We start from the raw sequence: 23,112 nt of genomic DNA on the forward strand, positions 1-23,112 counted from the left end.
CCGCCGTGAGCGAACAAATGGGAAAGGCGGCGCACACGCGACGCGCCCTGGGGGCACCCTTTACGCGCGGCTTCGGCGGCAGATGCAGGGGAGGCGAGAGTTGCGTTGGGGAGCCAGCCGCCTGCCTGCCAGTCGTCCTTGAGTCAGACCTCGCTAAGCCGTGGCTCTCCGCCAGGAGCCAGCCTGCGCAGGCAGCGCCCGCAGGCAGCGCCCGAGGCTCCCCGGCGTTGCCGAAAGAGTTAAGTGGGTGGAGCCGCGGGAAGCCAGGGAAAACGGAGGCAGCTCGGAAGAGGCGCTGCCACTGAGCCTGGAGCGGAGTGTCCCTGGGCAGGCCGGCGAGCGAAGGAGAGAGCCGGGGATACCGGCGCTTGGTTGCTGGTGACGCCTCGCAGGCCCTCGTCCCCAGCATGGAGGCGGTGCTGGGCGCCTTCTTGCAGCTCCTGAGCTTCTGGTTCGCCCTGGCGTTCCTGCTCATCGTGCTGCCCTCCGTCTTCGGCTTGTCGCTGGGCATCTCGGAGTTCTACCTCCAGGTGCTGGTCAAGATCCTCGAGGTGAGTCGGGGGGGGGGGCTTCCCCGGAGGGGTGTGCCAGGAGGTCGGCGCAAGGCGCAGCTTATCTCTCCCCTTCCCCAACCCCCGCGCCTCGACTTCATGATTAAGCCGGGCGACGACGCCCCATCGGCAGGGGATGGTGGGGAGTGTTGTCAGGAGCGTGGAAGGAAAGGTTGGCCAAAAGTGCGCTTTAGCTGCGCCTGCAAAGCTCGCCAAAGGCTGACCTTTCCCGCGTGATTCAGCGATCTCTTAGGCGGCGGAGGGAGGCGAGACCCACGTCCCCCCCCTCTCCACACACACCTTAAGGGGGTCCTGGGCCTTGCCAGGGGAGGGGATCGCGGCCGGGTTGGGATCCGGAGAATGGAACCCACCGCGTAAACGAGAGGAAATTGCGGGAGCGATGTTGTTTTGGTTTGCAAACCAGCCTGGGACGAACCGCAGTCTCTCTGCGTTGCTCCCAGAGGATTTAAAAGGACTTGTTAAAAGAAAAAAAAAATCCACCCCTTCAGTACGGAATCCGCTCTCGGGGGATTATATTTCTTAGGCCAAAGCCTTTCCCGGGGAAGCGGTATAGGCAGGTGGAAGAATTGGGCGCATTTTGGGGTGGGAAACTGGACGCTTTTCAAATAAAGACGCCTGCCAAAAAACTTGGGTTGTGCCCAGGGCAAGGCTACCTTGTCACATCTCGAAAGCATTTCATCTGGGCTAGCTGGTTTAGGGCATTTTAAGGAGTTAGGGCTAGGCTTTTGATTGTTTTCATTTTACTTATGACCTGCTGAAATATTTGCTGCTTTGCTCTTGGGGGGATTGTCCACGAGTTTAAAAACCAGGTGCAGAATTGTTATTGTTTTCCTCTTTGAAAAGTTAAGTATGGCAATCCACTGCTTTAAGAAGAATCCTGCTGGGAAATGCATGGTGAATCCACTGCAACCACACAGATGCAAACAAGCACAAGTAGCATCCCACACTTGTGTGAGTTGTTTGAAATTGGCATTGTAGATCGGTTGCTGCATGGATGAAGTTGTTTGCCTCCTGTAAAGATTGGCAACCTAGACGTCTACTTAAAGGACTGTATCCAATCGAAAATGTGCATTGGCTAGAAGGATGCAGGTGACCTTTATTATAGTAAAGTTTATTACATTTATATTATTGCCTACCTGGCTGATGGGACTATGGGTGGCGTACAATAAAGCAAAGAAAACAAATCTTAAATAACCATTAAAATAACATAAAATTAACATAAAATATGATAAATCTCATCGTGAGAGAATGCACCAAAATCTCACAATACAACCATTTTGTGGGCTTCTTATTACCATGGGATTCTCACCTGCTATACAGTGTGTGTGTATGTATAGACACACACACACACAAACACACAGAGAGAGAGAGAGAGAGAGGGAGGGGAGGGAGGGAGAGATTTCTGGAAGAACAGTAGGGTCAGGCTAATCTCACCTCAGGTGGGTTGTGGGGCATTGGTGTTCTGCAGGGCGTGTAGTTCACAAAAAGTTCCATATCCTGCATCCCTTCAGATAGAAGTCTTTAGCAGATAGGATCCACAACATACTGCTTACTAGATCTGATGGATAGCTAAATATAACCAAGGAGAGAGGTTCCCCCTTCCCCAAAATAAACCTGACCCCATGCCATTTGGGAACCAGCATCTTGAATTGAAACCAGAAGCAAACTGGGAGCCAATGCAGCTTGCAGAACAGAAGTGTAATGTAACTTTTCATTACTAGGAAGACACATAACTCCCGTTTCACTTGAGTTGAAGTTTCCAGACACACTTCAAAGGCAGCCCTAACTACGGTATGTTTCGGTACTCCATTCCGGAAGTGACCAGGGTATGAGGGCAACTCTGAGATTAATGCAGAAAAGTAAATATAATTTCCCCGTTGCAGCCGTAGTTTACAAGAGTTCATCAAAATGCAGTAAAGAATATACAAAAATGACAGAAATTTTGTTTGAAAAGCACCACTGCAATGTAGGAAAAATATTTATACCTCATACCAGGGTTATCTTGGCCACTATACAATATATTGTGGAGGCTACCTTGATGTCAACTGGGCACACTTACAAAACCCAGCAACATGATCTGACCCTTCGGCCATTCCTCGCTCCACCCTCTCCCACTGTCCATGGTGGAATGTTTTTGTGGGACATACCAATTGATTTCATGATTTGACATTTTGGCATCAAGTCATCTCTTAGTTTAGAATCCATATACTTTATAATAACTAGGTTGATTATATTTACTTCCAAATTTATTTGTAAGTTCAGATGTCTCTCCATGGTCAGGAAGTCTGCACGATGGTGTCAACAATGTTTTATTCACAAGAGGCCACATCATTTATTTGTAATGAAATTCGGATTTCTTCTCATCCTAAGAAAGTTTGTGGTGATGGTGTCAACTGGCTATGTTTTATTCAAGAGAGACCATGCCATGGTCTGCATTGATGGGTACACTTCCTTTCAATGGGTGTCTTTATAGCCGGAATGGTGATTTATAAACTTCCATTGGACAGACAGTTTTTTTTTGGTTGCTTTTCTTGAATGTTTTTAGAGTACTTTCTTGAGTGCTTTTAGAGTTTTTTCTTGGTTGCTTTTCTTGAATATTTTAGAGTGCTTGAAGATAGGGCTTCTGTTTCAAAATCCAGGTATGATAGAGTTCATCTTGTTCCTAGTAAAAAAACAAAAACCCAAGAATTTGGTAGTATCATTTTTGACTAATAAATGTTGTGACTTTGGGATCTTCTGTAAGGTCCAGTTATTGTACAGGTCCAGTGGTGGGTTTCAAAAATTGTTCGAACCTACTCTGTGGGTGTCGCCTCCTTTGTGGGAGTGGCTTGCCGCCCATGTGACCGGATGGGAGTGGCTTGCCGCCCATGTGACCAGATATGAAGATGCCGACAACACTTATCAGAACCACCTTAAATTACCTCACACACAGCCCTGGCATGCATAAGAATATGATGTAAACTTGTTTTTTAAAAGGCATCTTTGGTTTGCGTTCAAACAACTTCAACACACGCAATGTTCTGATTGCACCACAAACGCGTAGTCATCCTTACCTTTCACAGAGGCACTGAGTTTTATAAATATGAGCATGATAGTGTAGAATAATCATATCCAAGGACCAGTGGTGGGTTTCAAAATTTTTTGGAACCTCTTCTAACCAGTTCGGTAGATTTGACGAACCGGTTCAACCGAATAGGTGCGAACTGGTAGGAACCCACCTTTGTACAGGTCTGAAAGAAAAGAGGATTAAATTCAGCCAACATATTTTGACCTTTGTTTCTTTCTTGTCTTGCAAAATATATTATCTTTGATTTTTTTCATACAGATACTTGGGTTGCTGTTATGTAATATTTCCAGATGCTGATGCAAGAATCTATTTCATCTGGGAATAACAATATACATAGTCCTTTTTTTGCAATCTTACAGATAAGGAAAACCTCTGATTAAAATTGGAAAGATAACACACATTTGCTTTCCTATTAAATCTGATATTGTTTTTGATTCACAGCCTTCTCTTTGAAATTCGAGGCTGGCTACATCCTCAACCTTTATAAAACACACAGTCTTCTCAAAATAAATAAAATCTGTTGGGAAACGGAATTGTTCCATTGTTTAATTTCCAGATGTCTTGTTCTGATGAGATAGAATAATTCCCAGGGTGACATTCTCCAAATAGAAAGGTAGAATATCTGGAGAAAATTGAGTTTCCTTCACAGGGAATACTTCTTTGTGTTTATATATTCACTGAAAATAGCTACTTCTCTGCTGCAGGGTTCCTTAAACTTTTTTTTTCCCTCTGGGGAACTCTTTCCAATTTTGAAGATTATGGAGGATTCCCAAAGTGCTTTTATTTGAGAGTCAGAGTGATCGATATTGACTGCATTAAAAATTAAAATTGTGTGTCAGGTTTCTGAAAGATGCCCTAATTATGAGTTGACATGATGCCGTTTTAGAATACAGGTTGTCTTCGATTTATGACCACGATGGAGCTGTGAGTTGTGCCCCATTTTTGCCACAATTGTTAAGCGAATCACTGTAGTTCTTAAGTGAATTTTGCAGTTGTTAAGGCTTACCCTCCCATTGATTTAGTTCCTTCGAAAACAGCTGGGGAAGGTTACAAATAGTGACTACATGACCTCGGAACAGTGCAACTGTCATAAGTACATGCCAGTTGCCAAGCGGCCTAATTTTGGTCACATGACCTCAGGGATGCCACAAAAGTCGTAAGTATGAAAGCCGGTCATCAGATACATTTTTCAGTGCCGTTGTAACTTCAGTCCACTAAATGAATGGTTGTAAATTGAGGACTACCTATATTTTTTTTAAAAAAATTCCATTATGGTAGTATAGGCCAATGATGGTGAATCTTTTTTGGCTCGGGTGCCAAAAGGACGTTTTTCCAACTTTCAGTGGGCCCAGTAGGTCCAATTTTCACCCTCCTCGGGCTCCAGAGGTTTTCTAGGAGGTTGGGTAGGGCAAAAAACGGCCAAAAATCAAGGCCGAAAATTAGCTGACAGGGCAACGCCTGACATGCCCCCAGAAATGGCTCCATGTGCTGTGACACAGGTTCGCCATCACGGGTATAGGTATATGTGAAATGAACACAACTGTACATTCTACATCAAGGCAAAATGACTGAGATGGTCATTGGACCATGTGACTGGTCAGGTGTCCCTCCTGCTGCCCTCCTCCATCCAAGTCTTCTGGTCAGTTAGGACTTCCCCTGCTAGTACTGTGGCCCCATCCATCCAATGCAAATGGCAGGTGTGGCCAATTGCCATTGTCAGGGAATTGCATAAGCAGATGTCCCAACGAATTCAGAGAGGCTGACACAAACTTGTAGTTTTTATATAAATGCATCTATTTCACATCTACATCTGCAGCAAGCAGAGATAGACACCTCGCTACATCATGAGGTAAATCATCAAGTGAAACTCAGAACAGCATACAGGGCACACAGAAAAAAAAGGCGGGAAAAAAGGGAACCTCCCCCTCCACACCCACAGCCACCAATCACAATGCAGATTGCAGGAGCCAGCGCTCTCCAATCAACATAATTGTCTTTTCTGGATCACTGTACAATAGGGTGGATTTGATTTAGATCAAGTTGATTTAAATCATTTAAATCACTAGTAAAAAGGCTTGATTTAACTCGATTTAAATCAAAAATTTTAAAGAGCAACTGTCATCTTTGTCCCTCGACGTTGACTCCCCGACAGTCCCAATATTGCTCAGTAACTGAGCTCCATTTCATAAACTATATTATTAATATATCTTTAGATAGATTTTTACTCCAAAAGTATTTTATTAAAATAAGTTTGATTTAAATAAAAAAAATCTGATTTCAATTAAAAAAATCATATATATATATATATATATATATATATATATATATATATATATATATATATATATATATATATATATATATATACATATAAAAATTTTTATCTACCTTGCTGTACAACCCCCACTGTTCCAGCTATTAAATTTACATATCTTTAAACAGCCTTCCTATTCATATACTGGGTCATGAAATGGGATTATTTCTCAAATGATTTGATGGGATTTTGATATCTATTTTTTCTTTAAAAAAACATATGATGGCTTTTCTGGATCCCTGAGATGGGCTTGGAGAATGTTAAGAAACTCTGTCCTATATCTTCCTTTTTGTCCCTTGTCACTAATTCAATTTCTAGTAAAATGGGTCAAGGAACTGTGTGCACTATTACTTTTAGTCTCGTTTCGTAATACTAGGAAATTGTCCTGCTTTCTCATGCTCCACTAGCTGAAGAACGCTTGTGGTGTAAGCTTTCCAATTAGCCTTCTACCCTTCCTGTGGTTGACACCCAAAATTTTGCATCCTATGAGTCAAACAGAATTCATGCCTAGAAACTGGTGTAGGCTGTGTAGTAGCCAACTACTACTTCTTTGTTTTTGGAATATCTTTTGTTGGAGAGTTTAATAATTTGAAAAGATAATGCAAACAGAAACCAGAAAGAGAGAAGAAAGTAGAAAGAAAAAAAAACAGAGCACAAAAAATAAAAATGTTTAAAGAAGAGACTCACAATTGTCTTTGCAACAAGTGCAGGCAAATTTATTACCCACACCCTACAAAATTACTCTATCTACATAATTTACTTCCTCTCATAAATACAGCACCCATTTCACCAATCCCAAAATTATTATTGTTTCTGTCCAAGTATCATCAAAAACCTTGTAGAATTTTATGGAAGTATTTTTTATATTAAACTTACTTTAAAGTCAATTTTATGTTCCTCTTTTTCCTTCTGATAGTCTTGATCGTTAAATCATCCAGGTGCTGTTGTAGAATTGAATCTCCATTTAGATTTACAAGAAGTCCGCGATTTACAACAATTTGTTTAGTGACCGCTTGAAATTACAGCGGCACTGAGAAAAGTGACAGGACCGTTTTTCATATTTACAATCATTGCAGCATCCCCATGGCCACATGATCAAAATTTGGAAGCTTGCCAACTGGTTCATTTTTATGACCATTGTACTGTCCTGGGGTCATGGATCACTTTTTGCAACCTTCTGAAAAGCAGAGTCGGTGGGGAATCCAGATTCATTTAACAGCTGTGTTACTAACTTAACAACTGCAGTGATTCACTTAACAACTGTCACAAAAAAGATAGTAAAATGGGGCAACATTCACTTAACTGTCTTGCTTAACAACAGAATTTTTTGGGTCAATTGTGGTTGTAAGTCGAGGACAACCTGTAGTTTATATCACAAGTCAAAGATTTCTTTAAGGCTTTAAAAGTCTCCTTTTCTAAGTCCAGTGATGTCAATTTTGTCCAGGCCATTTTCCATCCCTTGGACTATTATCATTTGCATTTCCACTTTCATTGTCATCTCTGTCTTACACTCCACAATTTATTTTCCAATGTTTTTACATCAGTTGGAATTTGTTTCTCATTTTCCATCCTGAGAGTCTACAAATTGTTCCATGTTGTTTTATTACTGTTTCTCCTTTAGATTCTTCTTCGAAAAATGTATTTCACATTTTTGCTGGTTTATTGGAAGGGCTTGTGTGTGTGTGTGTGTGTCCCTAAGGATTTCATAAGTTTTCCATAATGAAAGTAAGGTCTCAACTTTCTAATGCATGTTGTTCTTGTGATTCATTAAACTTGTTTTCCTGCTTAGGCTAAAAGTGATTTTCAAAATGTAAATACAGCTCACCTGGGTTGTTCCCTCTTTGGTATAAAATAACAGAACGCCCTACTTTAGCAAACACTTATGCAAATGAATGGTATGATGAACTGCAGTCATTTCCTATTTTGAAACGCTTCCAGTAGTAACTTTTCAGTAGCAATTTAATTGACAAGCAGTTTTAGAAAGAAGAAAAAAACATACTATAATACTGGTAGTCCTTGATTTATGAGCACAATTTGGACCAGAATTGCCATTGCTAAATGAGTCAGTTGTTAGATGCCACAGTTTTAAAGTGAATCAGGTGCCCTCGTTGACTTGGCTTGTTTGAAGCTGAATGGAAAAGTCATATGGCTGATCACATGACCCAGGGAGGCTGCTGTCATTGGAAATAGGTGTCGATTGCCAAGCGCCAACTTTTGATCACATGACAGTGGGGACGCTGCAGCGATTGTAAGTGCAAAAATCGGTCAAAAATTACGGTATTTCCCCCCCCTGCTACTCTGTACCTTCAAATGGCTGCTAAATGAATGGCTGTAATCAAGATAAGTGCAGAGAGACACCTACTTTTATATTTTTTAAAAAGAAAATAATTACTAGATTTAAATAAGCAACAAAATTGCAGCAAATTTAAATTAGGGAAATGTACAGTATGACCGGTCAGTATGACCAGCTAAGAATAAACCTCATTTGATTCAGTTTTTATTTTTATGGTGCAAATGGTTTCTAAAGGAGGTAATTGCTAAACAGGACTTCATGTTATGGGAACGACAGGTAGTTCTTGACTTACAACAGTTCACTTAATGTCCGCTCGAAGTTACAATGGCACTGAAAACCTACGACCGTTTTTCACACTTACTACTGTTGCAGCATCCCCATGGTCACTGAACAAAATTCAAATGCTTAGCAACTGACTCATATTTATGATGGTTACAGTGTCCTGGGGTCATGTACTCAGAGTTGTGACCTTCTCACAAGCAAGAGCCGAGGTGGCGCAGTGGTTAAATGCAGCACTGCAGGCTACTTCAGCTGACTGCAGTTCTGCAGTTCGGCTGTTCAAATCTCACCGGCTCAGGGTTGACTCAGCCTTCCATCCTTCCGAGGTGGGTAAAATGAGGACCCGGATTGTTGTTGGGGGCAATATGCTGACTCTGTAAACCGCTTAGAGAGGACTGAAAGCCCTATGAAGGGGTATATAAGTCTAACTGCTATTGCTATTGCTAAATTCAATGGGAAGCCAGATTCACTTAACAACCGCCTTACTAAATAACTGCAGTAATTCACTCAACAACTGTGGCAAGAAAGGTAAAGTGAGGCAAACTTCACTTAACAACTGTCTCGCTTAGCAACAGAAATGTTCAGCTCAATTGTGGTTCCAAGTTGAGAACAACCTGTAGTCTTGTTTCCCCTTTTTGCCTCTTTTCATTTGACTTACCATGTACCTGCTAAAAAACTTGAGATGGCACACATATTAATTTGTAATCTTATATGGGCCTAACAAAGGTACCGTTTTCATGTTGACTTTGGATTCTTTAATTTACTGAACAATTCTGGCTTTCTATGTAATACATAGGGATGCGGTGGCTCAGTGGCTATGACGCTGAGCTTGTTGATAAAAAGGTCGGCAGTTTGGCGGTTCGAATCCCTAGTGCTGCATAACGGGGTGAGCTCCCATTACTTGTCCCAGCTTCTGCCAACCTAGCAGTTCGAAAGCATGTAAAAATGCAAGTTACCCCCCCCCCCCCAAAAAAAGGAACCACCTTTGGTGGGAAGATAACAGCGCTCCGTGCGCCTTTGGTGTATAGTCACGCCGGCCACATGACCACAGAGACGTCTTTGCACAGCGCTGGCTCTTCGGCTTTGAAACGGAGATGAGCACCACCCCCTAGAGTCGGGAACTACTAGCACATATGTGCGAGGGGAACCTTTACCTTTTTATGTAATACATGTTCCTGTGCCTCGCTTTGCTCTTAAGCTGACGTTTTAATTTTGTAATCACAAAAAGGAGATTTCAGTTTTATTCCACTTCTGATTTATTTGGGGAGCTATTTCAGAAGGTCGTTGGTTGGAATGATGTTTCAGGACAATGTTTCTCAAACTTGGCAACTTTAGAAGTTACAGACATTACGTCCCAGAATTTCAGAGCCAGGTTGAGAAATGTGGCTCTAGAAAGTCTGGAATAAGACATTCCTTAAGCTAAAAAAAAAAAAAAAAAAAAAAAAAGTTGCTCGATTGTGGCTTTGTGTGTAGGTTGAACCACCATAGCAGGGAGCTTTTTCCAATGCTACTTGGTTATGTTGGGTTTCAACGTTTACACTACTTTGCTGTGTGGAAATTCTTGGATTTGTACTTCTCAGTAGAGTACGTGACACTAAGTCATATTAGCTCTAATGCGGCGTTTGGTTTAACTATGGTTAAAGCTATAATTGATGAGGTATGCAAATCCAGCCATGTTAGCTCTAATGCGGCATTTGGTTTAACTATGGTTAAAGCTATAATTGATGAGGTATGCAAATCCAGCCATGTGTTCTGGCATTATTGCAGTGCATGAACAGATACCTAATAATCATACTTAACTAAGATATGTATGGGCTTGAATTCATGGTGAAATCTTGGCTGTTCTCATTGTGTGGATGTTTTATAAGGCCTTTGAAGATATGATTGGTTTTCCAAGTCTTAGGTAAGACAGATGGAGCTCCTTGGATGTTGACTACCTATTCTGGTAGTCCTTACAACCATCGGAAGTTAAGAGAACATGAAAAAGTAATTATTAGGACCATTTTTGACACTTATGACATTTATTTTTTTTAAAGACAGAGTTGAAAAATGAGAATCCGTGGCAGGGTTATCATTCAGTGAATGGACCCTCCTGATTGCTTCCCAAGTCTTGTTTAACATGAGAGCAAATGGTATATTAATAATTCACCATTTGATCCACTGACAACTAATCAGTGCAGATATTGTTCTGTGGCTTGACTTGGGCTAAAAAGAATAAGAGAATGGACCCGATTGTCCTGTCCTCATTACACACTACTCTGTGTGTAGCTCGACATACAGCGAAACCCTCCTATCCTTCAATAAGTGAGACTATAAACCTAGATCTTGATACTTTATTAAAGAACAGGATGAGGTGAAACAGCGATGCCATGTAGGGGATATCGATTTTGTCTTCAGAAGCACCTGTGTCACAGACTAAGTTGGATTCTTCTAGACCAGGGGTGTCTAACTTGATTTCCTTGAGGGCTGCATCCAGGGGCTGGGGTGGGCGTGTTGGGCATGGCCAGCTCGATGTCACTTGTGTCAGGGGGCCCTGTGTAGCCCGAGCACTCTGCGAGTGAAAATGAGCTCCCGAGCTCCGTTTTCGGCTATGACGACCTCCTGCAATCCTCTGCCATTGAACACTGAGGCCCATCCACAGCCCTCCCGAGTTCCGTTTTTGCTGGCAGAGGCACTGCGGGCCAGTCCTTCGTTGTTTCTAGGGCGGCCCCACAGGCCAGATCTAAGCATCCTGCAAGCTGGATCCGGCCCCTGGGCCTTGAGTTTGACACCCATGTTCTAGATCAGCGATGGCGAACCTTTTTTGGCTTGCATGCTATAAGTGGGGGGGAGCTCAGGGAGGGTCATGTGCCACACCCACAATGTAATGCGTGACCCCCCAAGTGCGCATGTGTGCACTGTTAAGGATTCATTAATATTCATGAGGCCAGCAACAGCCTCTGACTTCTGGTTGGCTGGAAGCCTCAGAGGGTGTTGCCGGCCGAAAGTTACAGTTGATTGGCCGAGGGACTGACGTCAGCGGTTGCTGTCTAGTCCCCGGCCGGTGATTGGTTAAACGTTAGTATAAATACCTTTGGCGCGCGTTCTGTCCTTGGAATCGCTGTCAGCTTAGAATAAACCAGTTGTTGTTTGAACCCTGGCTGCCGCGTCGTCCCTCCGTCGATATTTAAAAACTGGCGACGAGGGTGGGATCGCGATTCCACGCAAGCCTAGGGTAGAGAGAGAGGTTCTATCAGCCAGCTGCCACAAGCCGCTACTCGCGCCGGCACCGAACGCTGAGGGAAAATTCCTGTCACGACCTCCTCTCCACAGCCTCCCACTCCTCAGCCTGTCACTAACTTCTAGCCAACATGAATCCTTTGCCGCCTTTCGCTCCATTCGGCTCCGCCGGTGAATCCTGGGAAGGGTTCATGGAGCGGTTTGAGACATACCTCATTGCTACAAAGAACCAGGCTCAAACCGATGAGGAGAAGTGTAGTTTCTTTTTATCCTGCTGCGAACCTTCTATGTTCGCCTCAGCCAGAGCTATGGCTGCTCCCAGACCAGCTTATAAATTAGGTTGGGACAACTTGATGGCTAAACTGAAGGGGCACTATGCCCCGACACCTTCCAAAATTGCCCGCAGCTTTGCGTTCCGCAGAAGAGTGCAAAAGCCAGGAGAGTCAATTAGTCAGTTCTTAGAAGCCCTGCGCACGGTAGCGTCCCAGTGTGATTTCTCAAATCTTGAGGAAAATTTAGTTGAGCAATTCGTGTGCGGAGTGCGGGATGTCCATCTAAGAAGCCGCATGTTCCGCTACCACGATATTACCCTCCTACAAGCAGTGGAGATCGCCAGAGCAGCGGAGCTCTCTGAGCAATCCACCGCGGATCTGGAGCGGCTACAACTATCATCACAAACGCCAGGGCACGTTCCATTCACTCCACCGGCCTCCCAAATCCATGACATTGACTTTGATGACTTTACGCCGTCCGAGGACCCGGAGCCCGACAACGTCGGCCAAGTACGTGCCCAACCTCGGCGAAGACAACCGGCTCCTTCAGCGGCCGCAATGCAAGCCTCCAAGGCGTCTTGCCTCAGTTGCGGAGGCCGCCACGACCGCCAGACCTGTCAGTTCCGGAACGCCATCTGCCGCCGTTGTCAGAGGCAGGGGCACATTGCCCAAGTCTGCCGAGCATCCTTGCCGGCCCCTGCCTTCTTCCAAGCCAACGAAAGATCCAAATCGCAGCCGCGCCGCCAACCACCGCGGCCAACTCGCAGAGGAGACGACTGCCACAATGTGTCCGCACCGCAGGATATGGAGAGTTCAATCAACCAGGCCTCCTCCGGATCCCGGAAAATAACAGCCAATGTCCACCTGGCAGGTCAGCCGTGCCAAATGGAGGTGGACTCCGGCTCCTCCCGTTCGTTGCTGTCCTGGGACATGTTCTCCCGCCTCTGCCCTGCGGTGCCCCAAACAAAGTTAGCCCCAACCCGCTTACTTTTAAGGGACTACCAGGGAAAATTGATTCCCGTACTGGGGTCTTTCCCTATTCCTGTCAATTATGGCACTTTTAATGGGAAGCTGCCAATCATTATTGTAAAAAACGCCCTGCCGGCCCTTCTCGGCCTTGACTGGTTTCCAGCCCTGGGGTTGTCCATTGGGGGGGTGCACCGGGTGATTTCCTTTTCAGTAGAGGACGTTTTAAAAGAATTCTCTGACGTTTTCGATGGTCAGCTCGGGTGCTACAAGGGAACCCCCATCTCCCTTAGTTTAGATCCCCAGATTGCTCCCATTAGGCTGAAAGCCCGCAGGGTGCCCTTTGCCTTAAGGGCCAAGGTTGACGCCGAACTTGACAAACTCTTGGCGCAGGGTGTCATCGAGCCAGTTGATCACGCTCCATGGGAGACCCCCATAGTTCTCCCGGTCAAGCCGGATGGCTCGGTGAGAATCTGCGCCGACTACAAGTCGACGATCAACTTGGCCCTTCAGGCAAACCCCTATCCAGTCCCTGTTGTGCAACACCTGCTCCACTCCTTGGGGCAGGGTTGCATATTTGCCAAACTGGATATGGCGCAGGCCTATCAACAGCTCCCGGTGGATGACGATGCGGCGGCTGCCCAGACCATCGTCACCCATCGTGGGGCTTTCCGTTGTCGCCGCCTGCAATTCGGCGTGTCCGTTGCCCCGGGGATCTTCCAGAGCCTCATGGAGCGTCTGCTCCATGGACTACCGGGGGTTGTGCCATATTTCGATGATGTTCTGATCGCTGCAGCCAGCCGCTCAGAACTCATCGATGTATTACGGAAGGTCCTCAGTCGTTTCAGGGGCGCGGGATTGAAATTGAAGAGCAGCAAATGCTCATTTGCTGTCCCTAGGGTAGAATTCTTGGGCTTCTTAATAGACGCCCAAGGCATTCACCCTACACCGTCAAAAATTGCCGCCATTAAGAACGCCCCTGCTCCCACCTCCAGGGCGGAGCTACAGGCGTTCCTAGGGCTGCTCAATTTCTATGCCCCCTTTATTCCTCACAAGGCGTCACTAGCCGAGCCGCTGCATCGGTTGCTCGACCGATCCGCGGCCTGGCGCTGGGGCAGCCGCGAAGCGCATGCGTTCGCGGCTGTCAAAGAGACGTTGACGTCATCGGCAGTCCTGATTCAGTATCATGACGGGATGCCTCTGACGTTGGCGTGTGACGCCTCCCCATTTGGTCTAGGGGCGGTCCCGAATGGCTCAGAGGCCCCTGTGGCCTTTTATTCCCGGACACTCTCCTCGGCGGAGCGTAACTACAGTCAGATCGACAAGGAGGCTCTGGCTGCAGTGTCCGGGATTAAGAGGTTCCACGACTACCTCTATGGTCGGCACTTTACTCTTGTCACCGACCATAAGCCACTCCTTGGGCTTTTGGCGGGCGACAAGCCGACCCCTGCCATTTTGTCCCCCCGAATGACTCGCTGGACGGAGTTCCTCGCAGCGTATTCTTATACGCTGCTCTACCGTCCTGGCAAACAGCTGGGGCATGCGGATGCCCTCAGCCGTTGCCCGCTACCGGAGACGGACACCGCCACCGTCCCAGCCCTCTCCGTCCTCTCCATTGCCTCCTCCGGTTTCCCAATCTCCGCCGCAGACGTGGCAGCCCACACGAAGGCCGATCCAATCCTCTCCCAGGTCGCTTCCTGGGTTTTGAGGGGATGGCCAACAGACAAAGTGGCAGAGGGCTTTCGGCCCTTTAAAAATCGCCAGACAGAGATCTCCCTCCACGGGGGTTGTCTCTTCTGGGGGGATCGGGTGCTGATCCCCGCCGCGCTTCGGCCACAAGTTCTGGATCTGCTCCACAAGGACCACCCGGGCATAGCACGGATGAAGGCATTGGCCCGTAGCTATGTCTGGTGGCCCTTGCTGGACACAGAGATAGCGGCCTATGTAGGCCGCTGCACGACTTGTCAAGTATCCAGGCCCAACCCCCCTGCCGGGCCTGCTCGAGAGTGGGAGGCTCCGAGAGGCCCATGGTCCCGCCTCCACATCGATTTCGCTGGTCCCTTCCACGGCCAGAACTTCCTGGTTGTGGTGGATGCCTACTCCCGATGGGTGGAGCTGGTCCTCATGGGCTCTACCACAGCCGAGAGTACGGTCAGGGCTCTACGGAAATTGTTCGCAACCCATGGGTTGCCGGACGTGATGGTTTCGGACAACGGGCCCCAGTTCACATCCACCACTTTCCAGGAATTCTTGGCCGAGCAAGGGATCCGGCACGCGCCCATAGCCCCGTATCACCCGGCCAGCAATGGCCGGGCGGAGCGGGCGGTCCGCTCAGCGAAGGAGGCACTGGGCCGCATGGACCGGGGCAACTGGCAGGCGAGGGTGGCGGCTTACCTGCTAAGCCAACATTCCACCCCCTGCCCAACCACCAACAAAAGCCCCGCGGAGCTCTTGATGGGTCGGCGCCTGCGGACTCCCCTGGATAGGCTTCACCCGCTCTATTCAGGGGATCAGCCGAGCAATCTGGGGTTCTCCCTCCCCGTTCCTTTAAGTTAGGGGATTCCGTGTGGGCCCGGTCTTTTGCGGGGGAGCCGAGATGGGTGCCAGCTTCTATCGTTGCCCTGACCGGCCCATGTTCTTTTAGGATCCAATTGGCCGATGGATCCCAATGGAGACGCCACCTGGATCAGCTAAGGAGGCGTCTCCCGTCGCAGGCCGGTGGCCACGAACCCCCGATTGACAACACCGCAATACCGGGGTTGCCCTGTGAAGCCTTCGCCACTCCAGGCCTCAACCTGTGCCAACCACAACATACTCAAGCCGAGGGACCGCAAACAAGGGCCTTCGCCACTCCAGGCCCTACCTACCAAAGCGCCACCTGCAAGGACGCAGAACTGACACCTCAACCCGTCCTAGGAAACTTTCAGAAATTCAATCACAACCCCGGGGACACTCCCCAGAAGGTCCCTCCTACGCCTGGCGACGCGCCCCCACGGCCAAGCCTACCTTTGCAGTTGAGCCCGCCTTCTGGGCCTTTTCAAAATGGCGTGCCTCGGAGCTCCACTCCCTTTGGGGAGGAGCTACCACGAGGAGGTCCTCCTCCGCCGACGACTGCCCCTGCAATGAGAAGATCTGGGCGGGTCCGGCGCCGCCCAGCATACCTTCAAGACTACGCATGCTCCGTTTCGGGCATGCGCAGAACTGGGGGAAAGGGGTGTTAAGGATTCATTAATATTCATGAGGCCAGCAACAGCCTCTGACTTCTGGTTGGCTGGAAGCCTCAGAGGGTGTTGCCGGCCGAAAGTTACAGTTGATTGGCCGAGGGACTGACGTCAGCGGTTGCTGTCTAGTCCCCGGCCGGTGATTGGTTAAACGTTAGTATAAATACCTTTGGCGCGCGTTCTGTCCTTGGAATCGCTGTCAGCTTAGAATAAACCAGTTGTTGTTTGAACCCTGGCTGCCGCGTCGTCCCTCCGTCGATATTTAAAATGCACTACAGGCGCTCCCCCATTTTTTGCATGCTTTTTCGCCTTCCCCAGGCTCCAGAGGCTTTATAGGAGCCTGGGGAGGGCGAAAACAGCCTCCTCCCCCGGAAGCCCTCTGGAGGCTTCAGGGACCTTCAGGAGGCTTCCCTGAAGCCTCTGGAGCAGTCAAATTGCCCTCTGAGCAAACCGGAAGTCACTTCTGGTTTGCTCGGAGGGTCGTTTTAAGCGCACCGAAGGCTTCAGGGACCTTCAGGAGGCTTCCCTGAAGCCTCCAGAGCAGGCAAAACGGCCCTCCGAGCAAACCGGAAGTCCGTTCCTGAACTTCTGGTTTGCCCATAGGGCCGTTTTTTGCGCTCTGGAGGCTTCAGGGAAGTTCATGAAGCCTCCGGAGGGCCTCCAGGAGGGCGAAGGAGGATGCTCTTTTCGCCCTCCCCAGGCTCCTATAAAGCCTCTGGAGCCTGGAGAGGGCGAAAAATGGTATTAAAAAAGGGTGAACTCAGCTGGCCAGCGCGCGCATGTGCGCTGGCCAGCTAACAGGGCAACACCTCCCGTGCCCTGACAAATGGCTCTGCATGCCACCTGTGGCACACGTGCCATAGGTTCGCCATCACCGTTCTAGGTGTTTCTGATAGCTCAGAACGTTACAAAATGGTGTCTGGCTTCAAAAATGCTACCAAAGCCAACGTTCTAAACCAGGGCTCTCCAACCTTGGCAACTTTAAGACTTGTGGACTTCAACTCCCAGAATTCCTCAGCCAACTTGCTCCTCAAGTCTTCAAGTTGCCAAGGTTGGAGAATCCTGTTCTAAACAATGAAAGCTTGCCCCTGGCGACTATATGGGGCTCAACACATAGCAGAGACCAACAACATTATATAGCTACACAATATAGAAGATGAAGAATATAGAGCCAGGGTGGGTAAGTCTGGCAACTTTACAACATGTGGACTTCAACTCCCAGAATTCCTGAGCCATCCATAGTTGCCCACCCCTGATATAGGGAGTTGTTTTTTTATATAATCTGGTTCAATATATTGCTTAGTCATAATTCACTCAATAAGCTGTTGTGGGCTGGGCCGTGTGTTTAATATCTTGGTTCAATATTGCTTTGCCATAATTCATTTCATAAGTTATAAAGGGCTTAGTCCTTAGTAATTTAATAAGAACTGGCTCTTGTTACAGAGTTAAATCTCTTGCCAGTGTGTTCAACAACAGCACTTTGGGATCTGGCCTCATTTTTTTGACATTCATTTTTTTAAAAAACTGAGCAGATTTTCAGAACTTAAAATTGGAAGTTAGCATTTTCACCTTGTTTCCTAGGAATTCTTTGGTCACTTGTAGGTTTTGGGGGGTTTTTTGGGAAAAAAAATGTGACTCAGCAACCTCCTCCTTTGTTAGGTGTGTGTGTCAAAGAGTGGTGATACCAAAACTCCAGATGTGCAATAGTCTACTGTCAACGCTGTGTCCCAGTGTCTCTTGCCAATACATACATCACAGATTTAATGTGATGACTATCAGGTTTCTGAAAGATGCCCTAATTAATTCATGAGCCCTGAGCCAAGTTTCAAAAGAAATCCAGTCATTTATTAGGAGCAACATTTCGGCAATGCCCCAGTGCAGTCTGATCTGACCTCACGTAAGTTATGGCTGAACTTTGCTCCTGTTTCCCCCCCTCCCCTCAGTCTGTGTCATAATCACATTATCCAACAAGGTGCTCCAAGCCTGCTGTGGTAATCTGAGATCCGACTCTAGCCGAAGGTATGTGTGGAATGCACTCCCCCCTTTCTCCACCATGGCAACTCGATAACAGACATGGAACTTTATGAGTTGACATTTGGCTCCCCTCACCTCCCAAAAGCTAAGTCATTTGTGTTTTGTCATTTGCCATTCAATTGCATCCCCTTTATTCTGTTTACCTATTCAGAAAAAAGTCAAAAATTACATGTGGAACAATTCCCCGTGGCAGAGATCTTTGCAGAGGGGCAGCAGTGGTAATGGGGAGGAATTTCGCCATTATATATTCTGGCGAAGGAACATGATATGTTTGGTACATTTACCATGGCAGCCATTTTGTTGGGAATTATCCGTGACAGAGAGCTTCCTCTACTTCCCAAAAGATTAGGTGGCTTTGGACTAAGCGATAACGATGGGTTTCACGTACCTCATTCAGTTGCAGGCAGACAAACAAACCCAATTTTGGCTTAGCATAATGTGTTATGTATCTTAGCATAGATGGACTGCAAGAAACAAACTCTCACTAAGAAATAATTAAAATGCAGTGAGGCGTTTCCAATAAAGCAGACTATTTATAACTCAAAAGTTGAAATGAAGTCTTTAGTGCTCTCTGAGCTTGTTGTTTCCTTGCAAATGTTTCATTACCCAAACTAGAAAACATCCTTAGTGTGAGTAGCACTGATGATGTTACCATTTTGGGTAATGAAACGTCTGCAAGAAAACAACCAAGCTCCGAGCAACACGGATGAGGAAGTTTTTTTAAATAGCTATTATTTAAAAGGTAAACATTAGCACAAAGTGTTGGTATGATTATAAATTTTATTTCTAGTATCTGCCCAGAATCTTTGATTTTTTTTCCTGAAACCAGTTGACTTCATCATGATTAGAATGTTGAAGCATAACAAGTTTTTAAAATGATCTCTTCCCAGTCTGCATGTCCTCTTAAATTGCCCTACCTATGCCATCATTGCAAGAATGGTTATGAGATAAAGCTTCATTTTATACTTGCCAGTTGCCAAACCTCTAAATTTTGATCACATGATCGCAAAGATGTAACTGTTGTAAGTGTGAAAAACGGTCATAAGTCACTTTGTCAGTGCCACTGTTAACTTCGAATGGTCTCTGAGAGAATGGTTGTAATTCAAAACTACCTGTACCAGTGGTGAAATTCAAATTTTTTTACTACCGGTTCTGTGGGCATGGCTTGGTGGGCGTGCCAGGGGAAAGATACTGCAAAATTTCCATTCCCTCCCCACTCCAGGGAAAGGATACTGCAAAATCTCCATTCCCTTCCCACTCCAGGGGAAGGATACTGCAAAATCCCCATTCCTTCCCACTCCAGGGGAAGGATATTTCAAAATCCCCATTCCCTTCCCACTCCAGGGGAAGGATACTGCAAAATCCCCATTCCCTTCCCACTCCAGGGGAAGGATATTGCAAAATCTCCATTCCCTCCCCACTCCAGGGGAAGGATACTTCAATATCCCCATTCCCTTCCCACTCCAGGGGAAGGATACTGCAAAATCCCCATTCCCTCCCCACTCCAGGGGAAGGATACTGCAAAACCCCCATTCCCTTCCCACTCCAGGGGAAAGATACTGCAAAATCCCCATTCCTTTCCCACTCCAGGGGAAGGATACTGCAAAAATCCCCATTCCCTCCCCATTCCAGGGGAAGGATATTGCAAAATCCCCATTCCCTCCCCACCCCTGGGGGAAGGATACTGCAAAATCCCCATTCCCTCCCCACTCCAGGGGAAGGATATTGCAAAATCTCCATTCCTACCCACTCTGGGGCCAGCCAGAGGTGGTATTTGCCAGTTCTCCGAGCTGCTCAAAATTTCTGCTACCAGTTGTGCAGAACCTGTCGGAACCTGCTAAATTTCACCCCTGACCTGTAGCATTAACAATGACAGTCTGATATTTATTTATTTGTTAAATTTATGTAAGAGTCTAGTGGCATCAGAGACTAAATTCCTTACATTGTGCTTTTTTATAGCAAGGAGATGTAATTCTTGGCAGTGCTGTCATGCTACCTGTTCTGAGGTTATCAGGGTGGTACCAAGGTTGCCTAGCTGGTACTATAGACACTTTCCTGGGCAATATTTGCCTTTCCTGATACTTTTTCCATTAACATGTTTTATTTAAAAAGTAGGGAGATGGCATGCTGCAAAACAGCCTCTAGCATCCAGAAATGCTTCTAAAGTCCATCAGCTTCATGAATGGCTGCAGTCCAATCCTTTGTTGGACTCCCTGGCCAGAAACAAGAATAGCTCAGGTGGCTGAATAGCATTCAGGTACAATTGTAACAAGTTAAATTTCCCTTCAGCAGCTACTTTCTGAATGAGTGAAGACTGTAGTGTCTGGTTTGCCAGCTCCCAGAACAGGTTGTCACATTCCAGATGTGCCCCAAGGAAAAATTTTTGGGATTCCCTGATATGAAACAGACTCCTGTTTTTTCTAGCCTTGCATTCCTTAACAATCATGTTACCAACGTAACAACTGTAGTGATTCACTTAACAACTTGTGGCAAGAAAGGTTGTAAAATGGGCCAAAATTCACTTAACAACTGTCTTGCTTAGCAATGGAAATTTTGGACTCAGTTGTTGCAATTGGAGGGCCCACCTGTATTTTAAAATAGAATTATTTAAAAAATGAAAAAGGCTGCAATCTTCCAGGCAGATAATTGGCACTTAAAACTGTCTAAGCCAATTAAAAAAAAAAAAAGTAGCGTTCAGAGAGTAAATGAAAGAAAAAAAATGCAGGGGTACACACAGACTTCTTTAAAAGCTGGTCTTCTCTGATTTTTTTCCCCAAATAGTGGGCCACACTCCGAATTCAGAAGGGAATCCGAAGAGAACAGTTACAGAGATCCTATACTTCAAGTGGTAAGTTGCTTGATTACAGTTTTAAATTATAGATAACAGAATATTATTATTATTATTATTATTATTATTATTATTATTATTATTATTAATAATAATAGACTTTGCAAAGAAGCTGATGAAACTGTTGATCACATACTCAGCTGCTGTAAAAAAAATCACGCAGACTGATTATAAATTGCGGCACAATTCAGTGGCACAAATGATCCATTGGAATTTGTGCAAAAATTATAATATTAAAACAGCAACAAACTGATGGGAACATCAGCCTGAAAAAGTCACCGAAAATCAGATGGTCAAGATCTTGTGGGATTTCCGTATACAAACGAACAAAATACTGGCGCATAATACACCAGACATCACACTGGTTGAGAAAAATAAGGTCACAGTCATAGACATCGCAATACCAGGTGATAGCAGGGTCGCCGAGAAGGAACATGAAAAAATTACAAAATACCAGGACTTAAAAATCGAAATTCAACAACTATGGCACAAACCAGCAGTAGTAATTCCAGTGGTAATTGGCACACTGGGTGCTATTCTAAAAGCACTGGAATTACATTTGAAACAGTTAAAAATTGACAAAATCACCATCAGTCAAATGCAAAAAGCCGCACTGCTTGGATCTGCACGCATATTACGAAAATACGTTACGACGTCTTAGGCCCCTGGGTGGGGCCCGACTAGTAACCAATGCCAAATCCGGCGAAACAACTGGCCGCTGTGATACAATTGTATAATAATAATAATCTGAAAGAATTCTCCCGAATGTCAGTTTAACAGTATTTTTTTCGTAGTTCAGAGAAATAAAAACCTGAGAAATGCTTAACCGTGGCTCCTGGAAAATGTATGGACTTCAATTCCCAATATTCATCAGCCAGCCAGCTCCCGGGAATTCTGGGAGTTGAAGTCCACACGGCTTCCAGTGGCCAAAACTGAGAAACACTGTTTATTCACTACTGCTGAATATTCGATAAATAGGGACCTTGGTGCCATATATTATCCATCTTCAGTTCTATCAAACTATAAAAGATTGAATATTTCATCTGTAAAATATTTAACAGCTCTCCTGCCCACAATTGCCAATGCGGGCTTGATATCTGCCTGACCTTTTGACGATATCTGACATTTAACTAGTCCCAATTAACCAAATGTGGTGATCTAGAATAATTTTCCTTCTGTGGTACAGGTGTCAAACAGATTCTCTTGTATGTACAGTATAGATAAATTGGGTCTGTATTCCTAGGCGTGAAAAGATGATTTTAAAAAAATCATAGAAAGAAACTTTGGCTGAGTCTAATAACGAACTCCCTGTCAATTGGATTCAAAAGTTTCCAATTTTGCAGTTATTGCATTTAACATTTACACTGTGCTCACCACAACTAATTCTGGTCTTAGCACTTAGACTTATATACCTCTTCATAGTGCTTTTACAGACCTCTCTAAGCGGTTTACAGAGTCAGCATATTACCCCCAACAATCTGGGTCCTCATTTTACCAACCTCGGAAGGGTGGAAGGCTGAGTCAACCTTGAGCCAGTGAGATTTGAACTGCTGAACTGCAGCTAGCAGTCAGTCAGCTAAAGTAACTTGCAGTACTGCACTCTAACCACTGCACCACCTTGGCTCTTCAGTCTGATATATAGACACGTGCCTTATGATCTGAATAAGGATACTATCACTAGGTCTTTCCATCAAAATAGGTCACTCATCTTTGCTAATATAGTGGTGGGTAGAATCTTTTTAGTAAGATTGGGGAAACTTTAATTACTTATTCAGCAACATAATTTTTCTTGGTTTTGGATTGACTGATCTCATACGGCTGTTGTAGGAATAAAAGAAGCGGAATGCATTGTTATAAGTCGTTTTTTTTTCTTTAACTAAAGCACTCAATTTAGCAACATAATTTTTCTTGGTTTTAACTGGTCTCATACGCCTGTTGTAGGAATAAAAGAAGCAGAATGCATTGTTATAAGTCATAGTTGTATTTTTTCTTTAACTAAAGCACTCAATTTAGCTATCTCAGCTCAT

At 45.6% G+C, this 23,112-nt stretch overlaps 1 protein-coding gene across 1 annotated transcript in view; it reads left to right on the top strand.

Annotated features, from left to right (window-relative positions):
- The first annotated feature begins 231 nt into the window (after positions 1 to 231).
- The window catches only part of GPAT3 (glycerol-3-phosphate acyltransferase 3), a 51,536-nt gene continuing 28,655 nt past the window's right edge, over positions 232 to 23,112 (top strand). Inside the window, exons 1-2 of the mRNA XM_032224546.1 lie at positions 232 to 551; positions 21,019 to 21,085. Of these exons, the coding sequence (XP_032080437.1) occupies positions 408 to 551; positions 21,019 to 21,085 (211 nt within the window). The 5' untranslated portion in view covers positions 232 to 407. The remainder of the gene's footprint in view (positions 552 to 21,018; positions 21,086 to 23,112) is intronic.

Source organism: Thamnophis elegans, chromosome 9 (genome assembly GCF_009769535.1).
Source record: "Thamnophis elegans isolate rThaEle1 chromosome 9, rThaEle1.pri, whole genome shotgun sequence".
Taxonomy (NCBI): Eukaryota; Metazoa; Chordata; class Lepidosauria; order Squamata; family Colubridae; genus Thamnophis; species Thamnophis elegans.